This window comes from Podarcis pityusensis (genome assembly GCF_964106645.2).
Source record: "Podarcis pityusensis genome assembly, chromosome: 13".
Lineage (NCBI taxonomy): Eukaryota > Metazoa > Chordata > Lepidosauria > Squamata > Lacertidae > Podarcis > Podarcis pityusensis.
The window spans coordinates 34,766,015-34,786,820 of record NC_138038.1 but is presented as its reverse complement, the minus strand read 5'-3'; the positions used below and the strand labels follow the sequence as shown (position 1 = coordinate 34,786,820).

The 20,806-nt window shown below is 45.5% G+C and overlaps 1 protein-coding gene across 2 annotated transcripts in view; it reads left to right on the top strand.

The window, feature by feature from the left end:
• Nucleotides 1-7,779: 7,779 nt before the first annotated feature.
• The window catches only part of ATP2A1 (ATPase sarcoplasmic/endoplasmic reticulum Ca2+ transporting 1), a 33,100-nt gene continuing 20,073 nt past the window's right edge, over nt 7,780-20,806 (top strand). For both annotated transcript variants that reach the window (XM_080976128.1, XM_080976129.1), the window contains exons 1-5: nt 7,780-8,107; nt 9,460-9,477; nt 10,626-10,708; nt 13,541-13,645; nt 14,107-14,245. In XM_080976128.1, coding sequence (XP_080832254.1) covers nt 7,990-8,107; nt 9,460-9,477; nt 10,626-10,708; nt 13,541-13,645; nt 14,107-14,245 — 463 coding nt within the window. In that variant the 5' untranslated portion in view covers nt 7,780-7,989. The remainder of the gene's footprint in view (nt 8,108-9,459; nt 9,478-10,625; nt 10,709-13,540; nt 13,646-14,106; nt 14,246-20,806) is intronic.

Sequence of the window (20,806 nt, the reverse complement as noted above, 5' to 3'; positions counted from 1 at the left end):
CTAAAGAAATGGCCACTGATTCCTTCTGGACTTGTAGTGAGCATGTCTGTCTTTCCACAGTTTCCCCAATTTGTGGTGGATGATGACACCAGGCCGTCTACGAAGATGATGTAGTTTTACTTCAGAATGGCTGGAAATGACACACAAAGAGGACTTTACGTAACCCTCTGGTTACGTAAACTTCGGGGTGTGAAAGCGGCAAACCCGGAAGTATTTTACCAGGTTTTGCTGCTCACACATGCGCAGAAGCGGTCCTCAGGTTGCGGAAACCTCGGGATCCGACTGGACCAGATCCTGGAACAGATCCCGTCTGCAACCGGAGGTACCACTGTATTACTCTCTGCAAGAATCCTATGGTGCTGATGGTTCCCCTAGAAATCCCCTAGAAATGTGTAAATACAATCATTTATCATAAAAAAACACAAGTCAGTCTCTATTTACCTCGTCCAAAGGGAACAGGACCTGTGTACATTGTGCCCCCTCCCGAAATTGTCACTGCTTGGAGGATTAGAGAGGGCATAACAATATTGTTCCCCTGAAAAGCGCTAAGAGCTAGCTGAATCCTCAGAATTAATTTATTTATTGAAATGTTTGTGTCTGTACCATCAACAAAGGCTCCAGGAAAGGCTAACAAAAATCTATGTAAAACAGTCCCTGCAGACAGCTTACATACAACCTGACATGCACAACACACAAGGAAAAAAGGCAGGGAGGGAGGAGGGGAAAAAGCAAGCTCAAGCAGTAGTCCTTTGTTACAGAGTTCTTGTAACCACCAGCTGGAATGGACAGATTTGGAGAGGAGGAGCCAAATGTTTCTGGTCTTTCAGCAGAACAGATGGAGAGGCTTTGCAGTCCCAGGCCAGCTCTCCCTCTATAGCCTTTGGCTGAAGACAGAAGACAGTTGAGGCAGGGGCCTGTTGAAGCTGGTCTTTCAGCAAAGCCATTGCAGAGGTCCTGTGGTTCCGTCTCCTATAGCCTGATGAAATGGCTGTATCAGCTGTCAAGGGCTTGAATGTCCCAGTCTCCTGCTTCTTGTTATGCATTGCAGATGATTTTAAGAGTTGGCAGGATGGAATGGGCTGAAACCTGGGATTTGGACTGTGACACTTAGGCCTGCCTAGTCCAGCATCCTTTCCCCCACAGGGGCCAACCAGATGCACATGGGGAGCACAAGAGACCTCTCCCACTGTCATTCTGCAACACCTGGAATACTGAGGCATGTAGAGAGGCTCTGCTCCACGTGCTTCCATCATTGGAAGGACAATAGATAGCAATAGAGGGCAGAACCACAGCACGGAAGCTGTGGTACTCAGTCTCTAGGGAAGTCTGCCTTGCTCTGCACACACCAAACATTTAAAGCATATGCAAAGCACATGACTTACTCCAAAGAATCATGGGAGCTGTAGTTTACCCACCACAGAGCAGCAAGTCTCAGCACCCTGAACAAATGACTGTTCCCAGCATTCTCTGAGGGAAGCCATGTGCTTTAAATGTGTGGTGTGTTCACAGCCAGTATCTGGGGTGCTCAGGGGCACAGGGGATCTGGGAACTGAGCTCTCTGCAGGCAGGGCAAGGATGTGGCGAGGGGGTCAGCATCAGGTTAAAGCAAAGAATGTCACTGAGCAGCCGTCACGTAACCCTATCTTCCTCTTTACTGCCCGCAAACCATTGCACACGCAAGGATTTGGTGTCCGTGGGCCAGAGGATTTAATGTTCCCATCGGGGAGAGACCTGCGGAATCACATGTCTTTTGGGTGCAGAGGCAGCAGCAGCAGCGAGATGGTCAGAGAGTGGAGGATGGGCTAAGCCACCTTCAAAACAGCCGAGTTATGAATATATTCCCAACAAAAGGATGCAGCAAGGACAGCCAAAAATGGCTTGTTCACACTAGTTTTGCAGTTGCCCATCTCCCGTGGATGTTACTGTTTCAGACTGTGTCTTGGGGCAGGGCAGTTTTTAGGCTTTCTAATGGGGTACCTTCCTCTGCTGGTGGATGCCTGGTGGGCATTGGTGGTGGCAGCTTCAATGCTACACATCGCTGCAGAGTGACATTATGTTGGAAGCACTGTAGGGTATTAAAATGGCAGCTGCCCAGCACTGATGGGAGCAATAGTTATTTATTATTTCTTGAGTTTATATACCGCCCTATACCTGGAGGTCTCAGGGCAGTTCACAGAAAATGAGGCTCCAGGGCAGACCGTAATTGTGAGCACTGGTGGGATGCTGGGCTCCCAGGAGGTGCCCCCAAAGCACTGCACTTCTGATGCAGGACCTGGTGGTGGATTTGAATGCTTTCCTGTGCAAATATTCCTTGTAAATTAAAAATGTGCTGTCAGGGAGAAAGGTTCCGCTCCACTCCACTTTCTGAGCACAGGAAGGTTTTGAACAAGGGAGCATTTAACCATATGATTTCCCCTCTACCTAGTGTCTGAAAATATAGTCTGTTCTACCACCTCAACGGACTTTGTCACCTAATTACCACCGCCTAACCCCACCTCATACATACAGACCAGGCCTCAGATGATGGAGGTGATAGGACAAGCCCCATTATTTGTTGACACGTCCCATTGTGGCAACTACTAAACTTTCCATAATCTCTTATACATCTGGATTGGCATCTGGATGAGAAAGAGGCATATGTTGGACATAATATTATGTTTGCTGACTGGGAACAGTTGTGGACCACAGGTATGAAGTTTACGGCATGTAATGCCTTAAGAGAGAATATTATGAAAATGATATACAGGTGGTACATGACCCCAGTCAAGCTTGCAAAAATCTATCATTTGCCCGATAATAAATGCTGGAAATGTAAAGAAACTGAAGGTACATTCTTTCACCTTTGGTGGACGTGCCCAAAGATTAAGGCTTTCTGGGAAATGATATATAATGAATTGAAAAAGGTATTTAAATATACCTTCCTGAAGAAACCAGAGGCCTTTCTTTTGGGCATTGTCGGCCAATTGGTGCCAAAGAAGGACAGAACTTTTTTAATGTATGCCACAACAGCAGCAAGAATACTCATTGCAAAGTATTGGAAGACACAAGATCTACCCACTCTGGAAGAATGGCAGATGAAGGTGATTGACTACATGGAATTGGCAGAAATGACTGGCAGAATCCGAGACCAGGGAGAAGAGTCGGTGAAAGAAGACTGGAAGAAATTTAAAGACTATTTACAGAAATATTGTAAAATTAATGAATCTTAGAAGGATGTTGGATAGAAACTAAGTGGTTTCCAGCTGTAATGCTTTAAGAGATATGAAAAAAGGTTTACAAATGGGTAAAAGCTTAATGGTAAGGATTTGCTGAACTAACAAACTGAACTGGAATACAAAAAAGGGAGGTACGAGGAGGTCCGGGGAAATAAGTGTAAGGAAGATATGCTATGGAAAATTAATGTGTTCTTAACTGTTTTTATTTTGTATGTTTCTTTTTATTCTTCATTTCTTTGTTATATCTTAATAAGGGTTTTTATTTATTTTTCTTGCTGTATTCTGTATTTTCTTGTATTTTTACTTTTTGTTTTTGTGTAATTCTTGTGTTTTTTGAAATTTTAATAAATATCATTAAAAAAAAAAAAAAAAGAGAAAGAGGCATCATTCCTCAAGGAGCAAAGCTGCCATACGGCAGGCCTCCAGAATTTGTGAACCACATACCTCATCACCTGTGGTCTACTAGCATCTCTCTTTCTCTCACACTGTTTTTAAAATAGTCCCAAGAAGGCTGAAAAGCCATACAAATTATCAGGCTTCCATAGTTACAGGGAATAAATGGAGAGAAAGAAGACTCTGCTTTGAAATAGCTGAAAGGAGAAAGAAAATCACCCTGAAGAAGAGTTTTCTAGTTTGAAACAGGTCTAGCCTTTTCAGAAACTCTTGTTCATAAATAAGAGACAGCACACTTCATATTCCCTGACTCTCAATATCCTATGTGGAGGGGCTGTGTGGGGGTTCATTGAAAGTGGGGTGATTAATGAGGCATAGGACCCTTGCGTTAAGATGAATCTCCAAATGCATGAGAGCAAAGTGCTCATAATACTACACTGGTGCATACTTCCCCTTGCTTCTGTATTGTGCTTTGTTTTGTACAGGCTTGTAACCACAACAATTGTGTGTGATTATATTTGCTGTTTGTAATGTTTAATGAAAATAATGAAAATCATTTTAAAAAGAAAGCAAACAATAAGTACAGGGCATTGTGGTTGAAGACTACAGCTGTGTTCACACTCCCATTTACTGTGGTTTCCAGGGCTGGGTTTTTAATCCACAGTCACACAAAGTAATCCAAAACACATATGTATCCTGTAGATTGGTCTAAAAGACAATTTTTTGATGTCCTCAAGTCATTCCTAATTTGTCTCTAATCAAGGCGTGAACTTCTTTGCCTAAGCTAAAAAAATGTCCCATCATCTCCTGGTGTGTACAAAAGCAGAAACTAAACGGGGAAAGAGCTGTGAAATGCAGTGGGGTTGGGATGAGGGTGAGGGGAGGACAACTTCATCTGGTCCTGTGAACACACCCTCAGTGCAAAGTATCATTTGTTTGTGTCAAAGGGTTGATTCCCAGAAGGGGGCTTATGGATGCGTGAAAAGCTCATCCAGTCCCTACCCTCAGGCTTGCACTATAAAAGACATGACACAAAAGGAAGAAGGGATGAGGAAGGAGGAGGAGGAGGGGGGAAACAACAGATTAATTTTAGAGGCCCCTTTGGGTATACTTCCTCTCGCTTTTGGCACTGGCCTGGTGCAGTTCTTGTCTCTGGCTGAGTGTGAGATCAGATGGTGCTGTTCAGTCAGCATACTCAGCTTCCCTCTCTTGGCTCCAGGGGTGTCCCTGAGGAAAAGCTCCGTGCTTCAACGTTCACCCAGAACATGAACAGCTGCCGTGAAAAAATACGCCGCCAGTTTCAGTGGGGAATCCTTTCTCAAAACAACACAGGTTAAAACCCCACCTTGGCCCTGTCTGTGAATATGACGTTTCACCTCACTTATTTTCCTGCTTCCTCCTTCCCGGATTAAAAAGTTTTTGGGAGCAAGAGCCCCTCTCTTCCTCCTCCTCCTGCCCGCTCTCCACCAAGTCCTTAGAAATCCAGACATATTCATCACCTCTTTACTTGATGAGTTGATGGAGCTCCTTCTATCTAGCACTCTTCTTGTGTTCAGGTACTTCTTGGAAAGAAGCTGTCACTTCCACACAAATGTCAAATACCAGGGATGGTGGGGGGGAATGTTTGCAATGCTCAAGGAATCTGGTTCATGTCCCTGACCCCCACCCCTTCCCCAGTTGCCCTCCCAGAGATTAAGCCATAGCAGAGGAACTGGCTCCCAACCTCTTACTCAGATTGCTCAAGCACCTGCCCTCCCTGCAACCCCCCGGCCCTAAAAAACCTATTATTATTATTATTATTATTATTATTATTATTATTATTCCATCCATGGCACAAAGCCTTGGCATTACATCTCACCTCACAACACACTGTGTGATCTTAAGGTCTGGGTGCCTATAGGCCAACAAAACTGTGCCTTGTTCCATTTCTTGAGAGCCGGCATCTTGATTAGGCAAAATGGAATAAGATGGATGCACACATATACAAAGATCCGTGGGCTGGGGAGGGGCCTCAAAATTATTATTCAAATGTTAATCATTTATTTTTAGTTTTCTGTTTGTTTCCAGCTTTTAATATCTCATTTGAATTTTCAGTAACCACCAACACCTTAGCTACTATTTTTATCCAGCTTCAGACAGCTTGCTATCAATCCAACAAGAGGTGATAATCTTACCGCATGGAGCCAGCTTTCTTGGGTTGGAGGCTTATGCCCTTAGAACATGAACCAATAAAAACAATTTGTACATAACGTCTGTTGAAACACCACAGCAAGAAAGCTTCAGGCAACCCATGATCACTGATTAATATGGTTGCTCGAATGGATGCGCTGGCTGGGCAGGGAGGCAGATAGGTCAATATAGCCTCACAAGGAAGGAGACAGTGGAGAAAGTTCCAGAATAAAATAACCTCAACTTGAAATCTGGACAGCTATTGCTAATCACTGTAGACAATGCTGAGGCTTCATCCAGACTTCCTTTTGTGCTGTTTTTCCATACCCTCCAACATTTCTCCAATGAAAATAGGGGCATCCTATATAATAATAATAATAATAATAATAATAATAATACCTCACCCATCTGACTGAGCTGCCCCAGCCACTCTGGGCGGCTTCCAACATATATAAAAACATGATAAAATATTAAACATCAAACACTGAACTGCCTTCAGATGGCTTGGGGGTCAGATAACTCCATATCCTCCAACATTTATTTGATGAAAATAGGGATGTCCTAAAGAAAAGCAGGACATTTCAGGATCAAATCAGAAACCAGGACAGCTTCTCTAAATCTAAGACTGTCCCTGGAAAATCAGCACACTTGGAAGGTCTGTGTTTCTAGACACAGGTCCACACTGCGTCAGAATGCTTTTTTTCTTTTCTTTTTTTTGCCCCAGCACTTTCCCCTTGAAAACCTTTTGAGAACAAAAGAAAGAAATGCAAGAACCTAGTTTTATTTCATTTCTTATTACGTTGAAGAAAAATGCTGAGGTCACCCAGTACAGCTGGGAACAGGTTTAAGACAGCTATAGACCTCACAGGCACTGTGCATTCAAAGCAGTATCATACTGTTTTAAATGGCTGTGGCTTTCTGCAATGAATCTTGGGAAGTGTAGTTCACTAAGGGTGCTGCAAGCTGTTAGGAGACCCCCCCATTGCCCTCACAGAACCACAATTCCCAGAGTTCCCTGGGAAGAGGAATTGACAATTTAAGAATGCTGGCATGACCTCCGTGAGGGGAATAGGGGTCTCCTCACACCTGTCAGAAGTCAGCACTTATAACAAACTACAGCTCCCATAATTCTTTGGGGAAAGCCATGACTGTTTAAAGTAGTAGAAATATTTAAATATTTTGTGCAGATGAGGCCATAGTCTCTCTCCATTACATTAAACACATAAGAAGTCACTTGCCACAGGGATTATGACAACCTCCACAATAAAGAGCTGTTTGTGTTGTTTTCAACAGTATTATATATTGGTGGAAGACCTGTGGTTACTAGCCACAATGGCCAGAGACACAGCAACCATGCTTATAGGCCACACACTCAAGTAACAGATACTGAAGACAAATGACAGGACGTAGAATATCTGATTGGTCATGGTCAGAAACTGCATCCCGAGGTAGACGGGCTATTGCTCTGATTCAGAAAATAAAAAGAATGTTTCAAAACACGTATACGTGTTTTTATACACGTACAGGCATAAGCATGTTTGAGTAATTATATAACATTTAATTCTGCGCAAATGAAGAAGACGCGGCAGGCAGATTGATCTAATAGCATATATGGGAGCGAGGGCAACCCAGTCCTCTGTGTGTCTTCATTATAGACGACAAGTGACAGAAATAAACCCTAAATCTGCTAGAGGCAGGAGGGGGAGGCTAGGGTGAGATCTCTTGCAAGGAACAGGCGAACATTTGAGTGACACATGGGTCTGTGGACACCCGGCCTCCTCTCCCTACTCTCCCCCCCACCCCGCCAAGCCAAGCCAACCACCCTCCTGGCTTCTCCCTCTCAAGTCAGCAAAAAATACCTTCTCTCCGCAGAAGGCCATATGTGAGTTGGTGGCTGAGGTGATGTCAGCACCAGTCACCCAATGGGGGCCCACCGACAATGTCCGGGGATCTGGGCCCCGGTCTGCCTCATAAGGACGTGTGCCAGCCTCCGAGCTCGGTGAAGGCTTCTGTGCGAGGACGGGTCGTGTGGGCTTTCCCTCCATCGTTGGATACCGTGTGCCAAGGACCATGGTCTGTTGAGAAGGAGAAGGAACTCAAAAGGGGGCACGAGTGACCACACAAGTCAGGGGGGTCGAAGAAGCAGGCCGAGCCGACAGGAAGAGAGGAGCACCTTTTCACACAGCAACGGGGCAGCTGTGGTTGGGCAACGATGGAAAACGCCCACGCCAAAACAGGGGAGGAGTGCTTGGCTTACTTTGGAGTGAATGAGCATTCAGGCCTCTCTCCCGAGCAGGTGAAGAAGCACCTGGAGAAATACGGATACAATGGTGAGTGGCTGCCTGAGTTATAGGACCATGTTGGTACCCACACGTCAAGGTGCCAGGATGCAGAGAAGGGCAGAGGGAGGGAGGGAGGGAGGGAGATGCATGGAAGGAAGGATGCAGCTGAAAGGATGGCCACCTAAATACAGATACGAGAACCAAAGGAAAGCCAAGGATGATCGGACAAGAGATGGACAGGTGGATGGATGCAGAGCCATGGCTTCTAGACGAAAGGGTGGATGCACACACACAGAGGAGGTGGAAGAGTGGGGTTTCAGTACACGCTGAAGAAGAATTGTTACATAGGCACAGGAAGGGAAGGAAGAGCCCGATTAAGTAGGCAATGGAAGGTGAACAGGGATGGAGGCAAAAGCAAAGGAGAAGAGCACTGAAGATTATTAGGATGGGGGGAGGTAGCCAGGCTGGGGACAGGGCAGCTGCTGCTTTGCTAAGAATAACCCAGTAATTCCCTTTGGTATGAAACAGATATTAAAATTGCTGATGGGCAACTTGTAGGAGCAGCCGGGAGGTTGCCTGGGGGGGGGGGGTTGATATTCCACAGCCGCTAAGGGACAGGCTGGCTGGATGCAGGGTAACTGGGGAGGGGGTGATGTCCTTGGGGAACACGAGTTTAGCAGTTAAGTGAAATGGTAGTGGTTTATTGGGAAGGGTGTCAATATGAAGAGGGGAGGCTTTTTTGTTTGTTTGTTTGTTTTTGCAGGGGGTAGTAGTGTCCTGCTGAAGATGCAGACAGTTAAGCAACAAGGACAATGTATTCCTCCCTGTTTCCCCATGCATGATATCCTCTAGGATCCAAGTCTTAACTTTTAGAGAAGGGAATTGGGGGGGGGGGGGTTTACAGGACACAAGTACATGGCACAGATATGATAAGGTGGGGTTGCTGTGAGTGTGTACCTAAGCCATGTTGTGTTATGCAACTGGCTGCAACTCCTTGTGGAGTCCTGCTAACAAGGGGCACCTCACACCCAACTTAATTCTGCGGCAACAGCTCTGGCCCAATGGCTTCTTTCAAAACTATAGCCCATAACCTTAATTTTGGTAGAAGGCCCCTTTGCTGTCTGTAGCTGAGACCCATGTCCACCTCACAATTAACCTGTGTCTGCCTCACAATCAGTTCTATAATCCTAAGCATGACCCCATGGCTTGTTTCTAACTGTTCAGTTCTGATCTGCGATCAACTCCATGTAAGAAGCCAGCCTCATTAACTTAACCACAGAGCCTTTCTTCTCTGTCTCCACCTTTGCCTGACAATCCAGTCCACAAAGTCAAAATAAAACACAACCCTAACCCGCTTCTCTCTCTTTCTCTTTCTCTCTCTCTCTCTCTCAACCCCACAGAACTCCCAGCTGAAGAAGGTGAGTCCCTAATACTGGTGTGAAAAGGTGTTGGGAAGTGTTAGGACATAGGAAGCCCCACTGTACCCTGATCTTACCTGGCTCAAATTCTCTCTGCTGACTTTGTAAAGCAGCAATTACGGCTGCCAGGTCTCTATTTTTGTCTTTAAGTTTTAAACCTTTAGCCACCTTTCTGGTTTTCCAAAGCAAGGACTAAAATCTCAAGATAGGGAACTATAATCAATGGGGCTTTTTTTTTTTTTGGTTGCCCTGAAAGGTTTCCCCATTCTCTTCAGCTTACCCTTTCCATCAAATTTCAGCCTGAGGCACCAAGCACAAACAAGTTCATCCCCTAAACAGCTACTAGGCCTCACCCATATCCTACCAGGCTCCACTGACAATCTGCCAGGCACCCGCTTAGCTCCCAGGCTCCATTCACAGGCTTCTTCTTGCCCAAGCCTATGGCACCTGGCTATCCTACCAGGCAGACCATACACTTGCCTTAAGAAAAGAGGGTTGGGTATACACCAGCCTTTGAAGTGTTGCTGAGCCAGCAGTGGGGGTTGTGGGGCCACTTACAAGAAAAGAGGTGATTTCTTCCTTTCACTTATGGGAAAGGGGGTGAACATTGCTCTTGAGGAAGAAAAATCAGCTTAGAGGAGGCAATCTGGAGAGAAACGGCAGAGATGTTAAGCACCAACCACCACTTCTTAGCCCCAAGTTCCCTTTCTGAAGTGGCTTGTTCTCTGTCAGGCTTTTGTTAATGCATAGTTAGACCCTCAGGGAGTATCCACACTTCTTGCTCAATTGGAACAAATGGCAATTCAGTATTTTCTGGATTGACATTTGCTCCGATTTGGCACTAAAGAGTGGCTTTTCCCTTGGAATGGAGTGGGGCAAGGGGAAGACTGATTGGACCTGTGCTTTCTAGGCATGGCACAAGTGGAAATGTGGATGAGCCCTCAGGAAAAGAGCACCTGGGGGGCTTATAGCTCACCTAGACCTCCCTGACTAGGCTTTGCTCAAAATCTATCATAGAGAATCCATCTTTCATGGCAAACATACGTCATTTCGGGTGCCCTCCCCAATCCCTTTCTAGCTAACTGCCCTCAGAAACTGGAATTTTTGTGCCCTCTGATCCTTTAACACCTCCCTTTCTTGCTTGTCAGGCAAAACCATTTGGGAGCTGGTGGTGGAACAATTTGAAGACTTGCTTGTCAGAATCCTACTACTCGCAGCTTGCATCTCCTTTGTAAGTGACTGTGGCCTTGTGGGTGAGGAAATTTGGGTTACTCAGAGAAGGGCCTTTGAAATACAGCCAGCATTGGGAAGGAGAGGCGAGCGGTTTGGGGGCACATGGAGGGAAACAGTCAAAAGGAGACACATCCTAGGCAAGGATGAACCGGTTTCCTTTAGAGTCAATGGCTGATGTGTACCAATGCCCATAGTTGGTGTGCTGAGAAGCTTTGCTCTTCAGTGAGCTGCCATATTGATAAGCTGCATCATCAATCACTGGAGGCATTCACTGGGACCTAATATGACTCAAGCCTCAGTTTTGGAACATACTCTATGGTATGGCACACGGTATGCGTGAAGTAATGTTAAAGAAACATCTGAACATCTGGAGAGTTTATCTTTCCTCACTACTATTTAAATGTAAAGTGTTTCCAGATGTACACATCCAAGTCAGGGCATTGTAGGGTCCCCCCCAGCTTAAGCCAAACTGCCCTCTCTGACTGCACAATGCTTTAGACAGGTTGCATTGTGCACTGGTTCAAAAGACTGTCTTCCCTTCATGCTTAGGGGTTAGAGATATACTAGTTTCCATTCAATCGGGGCTGTGCATGGCTAGCTTCTGCTATGAATCCGTAGAACCAATTTCCCCTGAACTCATCCCAAGAAAGTATATTGCAGAGAAGGTTGTCTAGGTGAAAATGTAGTGATTGTGCTTTTACAGCAGGTGTATCTCTCAAATTATACTTCTGTATCCACTCAAATTAGTAAATAAACTAAAACTGGCAACAGGGATGGGGATAACTTGGCCTTTAGGCTCCTGTATGTAGAAAATGAGTTCCCTCACATTAATGGGGGAGCTCGCCAACCAGCTCCAAAACCTCTTTGCCAACTGCCCTGCTTCCACTCCCACCATAACTACAAAATGGAAGCCGCAGAAATGGACGTTTCCCTCCCCTCATCTTACAACTTGCCTCGCTGCCCGGTTCCTTGACACTTGAGATGCAGCCACCTTGGGCCGTGATACTAATTTCTGGAAGAGCACATGGCCTGGCTCAGCACCAAGAGGTCGCTGTAAAGGTCACCATTAACGGCCTAGTTCTCAGGTAGCCTGAGCTCCCTCACCTCACTGCTCCTCAGAAAACCCAGGATACCTGGCATCTTCTTGTCCAAGGAGAAGAAGGCATTTGTGACCAGGCTTGCTGTGATCCAGCAACTAGTAATTCTCTCATTCCCTCTCTCATGCAAATCACCAATTAGTGTGCTGTATTACAGGGATTCTGGAGAGAGACAACAGTATCTTGTATAGACTCTGGTGAATCTATAGAAGCTACAGTCTCCCAGGTGTTGCTGGACTCCAGCTGCCATCAGACCCGGCCAGCCAACATGGCCAAAGAATCTTTGCTATGCTTGTACATGGCAAGCTGGAGAGAAAACAAGTTGTGATATTTTCCTATCTCTTAGGCTTATCCACACTTCCTCATCCCTCTGCTTCCCCCCATCCCCGGGGAAAACTGCTCTTTAGCACTCAGTCAATCATAGCAAACGGCAAAATGAACTTGACATTTGATTCTCTGATTTAGCCCTAAATAGCAGGTTTTTCCTGGGAAAGGAGCGGAACAAGGGACGAAAACACTTGGACCGCCTGGGTCAAGCAGAAAAGTGCCTGGACCTGTGCTTTCTAGGCACGAGACAAGCAGAAGTGTGTATGAGCCCTTACATACTCATACCTCTTTCAGATGAAGGATCCCAGGTCTAGTCTTTATTTCCTTTTCTGCAGCTTGACTTTAAGTTTTTACCCTCTGGAAACTTAATTAAGCACACAAGCCAACCTAGGAACGTTTGGATTCTTGGCAATTTGCATTTCGGACAACTTGGTTTCCAATACTGTGCTTATTTCAAGAATAAACATAGTAAAAGGTGGGCTCCTTTTGTATTGCAAATATTTGGAACTGGAAACAAACAGGAAACAAAAGCAACCTGTTGTTTATGGCACAAGCTTGTTTTCTGCTACTCCAGAGGGTACGACCTGAACCAATGGATTCAGATGACAAGAAAGGAGATTCTGACTAAACCAAGGGGTTGGATTAGATGACCCTGGGAATCCCTTCCAGCACTACATTTCTGTGATTTCCTTTATTCTTTGGTGATCTTAAATATGGAGATTCCAAATCTGGCTGGGAGATTTTAATTCAATTTACAATAGCACGCTGATTGAATATCGCCCCTCTGGCAACTCCACTGTGTTGTCTCCACTGTGTATCCAGGACACAAGAGGAGCAGATGGGTTGCATCCCACACTACCCTTGCAAGTGTGCAAACCCTAATACCCATGTTGTGTTTACGTAACAAACACACACGGAGAGAGAAAGAGAGCAGCTCCCTCCAGCAGGGGGCAGCATAGACCTGGGTCAGGCTGGAACATTTCATTTGCACTTGGGAAACGTGTTTTCTTCACATCTTTAAGCTGTGCATACAATTGCACACTTGCAGATGCCCACACAATTACACAACATCCATAGGCTTGCACACACACACACACACACACACACACACACACAGAGAGACAAGCAGGAGCCCTTTGCACCGGAGTTCTCGGGTTTCATGGGATCAACTTACACGCTTCATCTTGTACACATGCAAAGTGCAGGCAGGGTTCAGCTGTCTCAAGATTCCAAATGTCAAGAGGAATCAAAAGGCAAATGCGATCCCAGAAGGATAAGGGAGGGGAGGGCGAAGGATGAGCCAGGATTCCTAACCGTGGAAATGAGTGAGAGCTATGCCTGCGCAAGATGGAGGGTGAAGGTCCCGCTCCCCCAGTTCTAAGCATGTGCCTCTCTTTTTTTGGCAGGTGCTGGCCTGGTTTGAGGAAGGCGAGGAGACTGTCACAGCTTTCGTGGAACCATTTGTCATCTTGCTGATCCTGATCGCCAACGCCATTGTTGGAGTATGGCAGGTAAACAAACCAACAACCATGCAAAATCAGCATTTGTATATTGCCTCAAAGGGCTTTGCACACATAATTACCAATGGCTCAGTCAGTATTGTTTTCACTGTATTGAAAGGGTGGGCTGGGGCCACAGCTCCCAGCTTCCCTGGCCTTTCACCATGCCGACTAGGGCTGATGGGAGACCCAACAACATCTATGGAGAGCCAAGGCTTCCCCTGCTGTACTGCAAAGCCTAAGGAGAGAATGGAAAAGCTACAAGCAGGAAGTGGGGCAAAGGACCCACAAGGACTTAGGAAGCAGGATAAAGCAACACAATTTTTAAAAATTATTATTACCCACCAAAGCAGCCCAAACTGCTGTGTTTCTGCTTCTTTTATTGCTTTTTTGTAGCCCAGTCATTTGGTGTGTAGGTGTCAAAGCATTGCCTCCAGAGAGGATCTTAACTATGGCTGTTGTGTCTCTTCTAGGAGAGGAATGCTGAGAACGCCATTGAGGCTCTAAAGGAGTATGAGCCTGAGATGGGCAAGGTGTATCGGTCTGACAGGAAGTCTGTGCAGAGAATAAAGGCCAGGGAGATGGTTCCTGGTGACATCGCAGAGGTGGCAGGTAAGTCCCGGACCGAGGCAAGGAATGAAAGTGATTGCTTCAGGGTGAAGCAGACTAGACATAGAGTAAAGAGATTTTGGGACAGCATGGGTATCTTTCACAGCCTTTAAGGTCACACCCATACCATATATTTGAAGCACATTTCCAAAGAATTCTGGGAAATGTAATTAACCGCCACCACAGAGCTATAATCCCCAGTGCTCTTAACAAACTGTAGTTCCCAGGATTCTTTGTCGGGAAGACATATGCTTTAAATGTATGCTGCGAGTGTCACTTAAATCTCTCAGTCACAGTGGTCCGTACAGCACAAGCTCTCCAACTTAAAAGACAAACTTCGTTGGGGTGGGTTTAAAAATGGCCACATTCAAAAAAAGAGAGGTCAAAGCAGCCTTAGCTGTTCCTGTAAAGGACATCTAGGAGAGCACACCTTGCTTCTTTATGCTTCATACCCTCTTTATGGACTGGAGTATTTTCCCCACAAGTAGGCTCATGGGTAATGAAGTCAGAGGGGGACATCCCAGCTTCCTAGAGTGGATGTAGTCTTCTCTATGGTGGCCAAAGGCACCTTGGGAAGGAGATGACATGAGCTCTTCTCTGTAAGCATCCACATGAGCAAACAGTTCTGGATTAGGGACAGGCAATCCCTTGTAAAGAGAAGTCTCAGTGCTCCCACATCTCCACTGCTAGACTTAAAAGTTACAAATGGTTTATTAAACTGAAGTGGCGGTTGGTGTGAATGTTGTACGTTCATGTTGTACAGTTTGGACTCTCTGTATCAGCCGCAACAGTGATGGACTTAGAGAGTGACAATTAGATTAAACATTTGGGCTGTGATGTTTAGCCTTGGACAGAGGGTAACTTTCTTCTAATAGGTGCAGGATCACTTTAGGTAGCATGGCAAGAAATGACTTCCTGCAGCTGAAATAAGTGAAGGTGAAGAGGCTTCAGCCCCAGGAGAGAAAATTAAAGAGAGATATCAGGATTGGGCATGTGCCTAGGGAAGGTATCAAGGGTCAGACACCCTCTCCCTAGTTTTGAGTTTATAAAATCAATTGGGTAAATGTCAACAAGGCTTGGATTAGGGCAAATCATAGACACAGGTTCTGAGTTCCAAGATGTGAAGTTTCTTTTTTCAGTGTCCATATTTGGATTCTTATAGTTAGAAAATTCTCTGATAATGCCCTCCTGTGCCATTTTGAGTTCCTCCTGTCATAGTCTGTTGCAGTGAACATCAGGCGGTCTTTCATAATGACCACTTGCAAGCACTGATTTCTCCTTCTGTTCCCTTCCTATCTCCATATTTTGGGTGGGGGCTACTTCTATCAACCTCCCACTTCATTGGTCTCTTGTGCCAGGTAGAAAATCCCCAACCCAGTGTCTCCTCACCCCAGTTGTGTGGTGCTGGTTTGGAGTGGCCATTACCCAGAATCCAAAGGGGAGTGTTGTCCGTTCCCTGTGGGGTCGGATAATGCCCTCCTCCAACCCTGAGCCCTCAGGGAGCACTGGAGATGCTGCTTCAGCAGAGTCTTTGTGGCTCACCCTCACCCCTCACCCCACCTGCCGCTCGCCCCATCATGCCTATCCCTCCATCATGTAGCTTGTTTACTCCTTGGGCTTGGCCTGTCTTGACCCTGGAGTGGAGGCAGAGGGGATGTTTTGGGAACAGACAGTCCCCACGGTGGGTGCAGCCTGGAGGTGGAGCAGTGAAAACAGAGACCTGAGGAATCCCCTTCAGCTGCACTTACTGGGCAACAGCTGTCCCCAAAGCTGGGCCAGCCGCCAAGCTGTCCCCTCCCTTTGGTCCGCATTAATTTAATTCAAAGATCATTTACTCACACAGGGCCAGTTGCACAACTGTCTCCAAAATATAAAGGGCACCCACACACAAACACATACACTTGCTGTAATCCTTCACTGGGTGGTTGGGACAGGCTCCCCCAGAATTTGCCCCCCCCCCCCTGCCTTGCGTTGTATGTGTGATATGCTTCTTGAAGCCCTGTCCCCCCCAGGTTTGTGCTGCCTCTTTCTCTCTCTACCCACAGTAGGGGAGGGTGGCCATGAGTCTTTCTTTACAGAGGATGATCTTCTGTTTGAAGAAGTCTTCTGTTTAGAGAACCTTGGAAGTTGCCCACCCACAGTTAGTACACCTGGATAGCAGGCCATTTGGTCATAGACTCCCCTGCTATGGAGATGTGTTGTGTATCTGTTTAAATTATAGCAGTGTGAAGTGTTTCGTCTAGACACAAATTAGCATATGCAAATATTGTGCAGCGGTGGCCACTTTTGTCCTTTCTTGTGTGTTTGTGTGTGATGCTTTTTTTGGCAGTATGCAAATGGCCACCCTAAATATGAGGCCTCATTCTTCCTTACTGGGCATTTTTGTGTCTTTTTAAAGGGACGGCTTTGTAAATTTGGGTCCTCTTTGAGGCAATGCGAAGGAGGATAAAGCCCCTCTTATATATAGATAAAATTATAAGGGTTACATAGATATAAAATAAAACAACAAATATTATTTATATAAACACACACCTAACAAAGCATTTTCCATTGAAACCAGAAGTCATTCAAAATAAATTATGAAAAGTTCTGACAAATGCTTCCTTCTGTTTGGGAAATAGGGGCAGAAGTCTGTCTCTAATACTTCTTAATTTGTTGCCGCCTGTCCTCAATTTATTACTTATTTTATTAGATTTATTTATTAAATGCTTTCCTTCTTACAATTTATCACCAATGATAAATTGAGAAATACAGCATTAATATGACCACCTTCCCTCTTGTTTATCTATAACATAGGATTTCTCAGGTAAACTACTTCTGAACATGGAGGCTCTCTTCTTAGCTATGACTATTTTATCCTCCATGGTTTTACCCCCCCTCCCTTTTAAAAGCCACGTGATTTGGGCCACGGCCAGATGCAAAGGAAGAGGATGAGGCTCTTGCGTCTTCTTAAGAGTTCCATAGAAGTGGGAATTCCAGCAAGTGCAACTCCTCTCATCCCTTTCACGATACGTTCCCACCTGGCAAAAGTCCCATTCAAGCCCTGCCTTCCTTTGCACCTGGCCACGTCACAATATTTCAGCGGGAAGGAATTCCACAGAGTTAATATTATACTTTGCAAAAGAGAAGCCAGGGGCTGCCTTGTGCTCCAGAGGGATTTAAGGAAGAGATAATTCCAAGAAGGGATCTGCACTGCTTTGTGCCAGCTTTCGCAAGCTCGCCTGATTTATTTATATGTATATTTTAAACACTGCTGGCTGAGCAGTTTTAGCATCACCTTTGGGGATGCAGAAATCCGTGGTCTCCTGCCACCACCTCTCTCTCCCAGCCTGGCCTGGCCTGAAGTCCTCCTCCTCCTCCCTGTCAGGGCACCCGTGACCTCTCCATCTCCTTGAAGGAGAGAAGTCAACGGGGCAGTGGATGGTGCCCAGCAACCGGCTTCACCTTGTATGGACAGTGGCAGGCAGCTGGTGATGCCTGGGGAATGTGATGAGGCAGGCAAGGAGGGAGCGAGAGAGACACTTAATGCGCTTGTGGAAAAGCGAGCTGGGGTGCATGGGGACATCTAGGGTTACCGTGCCTTGTCAGGTGGAGGAAGGGGGCAGGCGGAGGGGAAAGCCTCTGCGGGTGCTGCCTCTGGGGTATTGCTAGGGCAAAAAGCTTGCCCCCATCTGCTCCAGCCTGCACTCCTTGGTCTTGAGGACACCTACAATATATCCTCATCGCCACCATCGAACAATTCCCCAAGGGTGGCTGTGGGTCTTGCTTTTCAGAGGTCACTCCTCCGTTTGAAAGCCTGTCAAGTCTGATTTCAGTATAAAGAACCATCAGAACAGGAGAGGCCTGGGCAATCTAGAAAGCAAGCAAGCTGAGCATGCAGGCACCCTGGTCATTGGGAGACAGTCTTTGTATGCATTTCTATTTAAATGATATTAATGCATCTATACCTATAAAGTAGCACACACACATTTTAACTCAATCTGTGTTCTCTTCTGCTCTTTTGCCCTATTTTTGGCAGGCAGTGGCCACCCTCAGGTCTCCCCAAACCAGGCATTTATGACGGTACCCCCTTCCTACAATACTTCCCTGTTTAGGCTGCAATAAACCCATTTTACTAGGGCATTGTCCTGAGCAAACATGGTTTGGATTGCACTGTTAGGCTCCTTGGTTGACATTTAAAGTGCATTCGCCCCCCCCCCCAATAATCCTGGGAAAAGTAGTTTGTTAAGGGTGCTAGGGGTAAACTATAGTCCCCAAGATTCTTTGCAAGGAGGGTGTGCTTTAAGTGTGCTTTGAATGTGCAGTATGTATGCAGCCCTTATGCAGTATAACCGAGTGCCAGGTAACTTGACAGAAGATCATATAAACCACTTTAGAATGGCATATGGTTATATGTTACCTCATAAATAACTTGGTCATGGGAGAACTTGGAGGGGGCCGGGGAGAAGGGGAGGGAGAGAGATGTTTGGGATAGGGACGCAGCCTTGTCCATGTGGTAGAGGTGGCAAGTGATTTGTTTTAATCTGAGGCACAGAGAAGAGGCAAATGCTCAGTGGGTGTGATGAATATAGGGAGAACTCTTCATTGTGGCTCATCTAGATTACAGGATCAGAATACAGCACAGCCAAATAGCAATGTATTTCAGTGTACTGGTTTTGAGTAGACATATTATTATTTCTTCTTCTTCTTCTTCTTCTTCTTCTTCTTCTTCTTCTTCTTCGTAATGGATACCGTAAATGGGCTCTGATTCTAACCAGTTCACTGGAATCGACTGCATTTGCTTTTGCCACTTGCGTTGTTGTTCAAAGACAGGTTTCCTAGAGAACTTCAAAAGTCAGGGTTGGCCAGAGCAGCCTTCTCTGACCTAGTGCCTTCCAAATGTCTTGAACCCAAACTCCTTTCAACCCCAGCCAGCCGTGGTGCCTGGCACTGATGGGAGTTATAGCCCAAAATGTCGAGAAGACATCAGTTTGGTGAAGGCTGAGTTAGAGTGCTAGGCAAGGACTCCGCCATGGAGCTCCCTGGGTGTCCCTGCACTGGTCAACATCTCTCTGTCCAAGCAACTTCATAGGGTTGCTATGGGGGTAAAATGATTGAGGGGAGAACCAATGATGCTTCTCTGCGCTTCATGGGGGAATGGCAGGGTAAATATGTAATGATAAACTGCATGTAATACTAAATTAGTTAATGCAGGGAAAGCTTGGGTGGTTCCCCAGCCAGCATAACCAATGGTCAGGGATGATGGGAATTGTAGTCCAACAATAACTGGAGGGCCCCATGTTGGCTACCCTCTGAGTTAATGGGTGGAACAATCCGAAATCCATATTAAGAAATGCCGGGGGGGGGGATGGGGAATAAAATAAAATGTCATACAAAAATGAACCCTATTGCCTTAACCTAAATAAATGCAAACTGCACCAGATTTTGTTTATGTAAACTGTGGACTTTGAAATGTGGAAGTTTACACTTGAATTTGCACAAACATTGTAGCACTTCAGAAGTTGCCATCTCCTCTGGTTTTTGTGTGAACTAGGCCTGACTTTAACTGCAGACGGACTATGGTTTTTAAGAGAGCCGGAACTAGCAGAAGATTCACTTTCCAAGGGTTTACACAAGGGGAAATATTGGGTTGTTTTTGTTTATATTATTTATATTATATGTTTTCTGTTTTTTATATTGTGATTTTATGCTGTGAACTGCCCTGAGATCTACGTATAAATGGTGTTATACAAAATAAATAAATAAATAAATAATGATAATGATAATGATGATAATACACAGATATTTGCCTATCTGTGTTAAATCTTTTGAAAACAGGTGTTACAGGTTTTTGAAACAATAGAAAACCCACTGACTAGAGGTAAAACTGGGAGTAGTACAGTGAACGGGAATCGATTTATTTTGGTGCTTGACCAGAGTGCAAACATATACAACAACAGAGAGCATACAGATATAGATTAAAATTAAGCTCGATGAGCTGATACATGATAAATAATTCAGATATAAAACAGCTAAAATATATAAATTAAAACCTTAACCGCTAATTTAAAATCACATATTAAGACATTGGCCGTTAGATTCATTCAGAGCTTGTCGCAGGAGTACAGTACCTCCTGAGCAGTGATCCTTCATTGAAACCATTTGCTTTTTTGGGGGGGGGGGACCCTCTCTGTCTAATCCAAGTCAGTATTGGTCTGTTTTCTTTTTGCCCATTTTGGCGACCCTGACTGGCCGTGCCTTCAGTGTCTACTATCCTCTACTGCCCTCCAGTGGCTAGCCACCCTCCTGGTTTTCTGACGTACCCTCATTTTCCTCTCTGCACTCTCTTCACAGGGCTCTTGAGGCCCACCTCTTCTTACCCTTCTCTGGCCCTTCTTACTGCAGGCATGTTTGTCCAGGGATTCGTGCAGAGACAGAATGAGCAGCCTCCTCTGTGGGATGCATCATTTGGCCTCCCATTGATCACTTTATTTCTTGTGGCACTCTAGCAGTTTCCTCATGCCACAATATAGTAGTCTGTTCTGCCCTCACAGTCTAGGAATTATTTTTTATGTTAAATTTTTA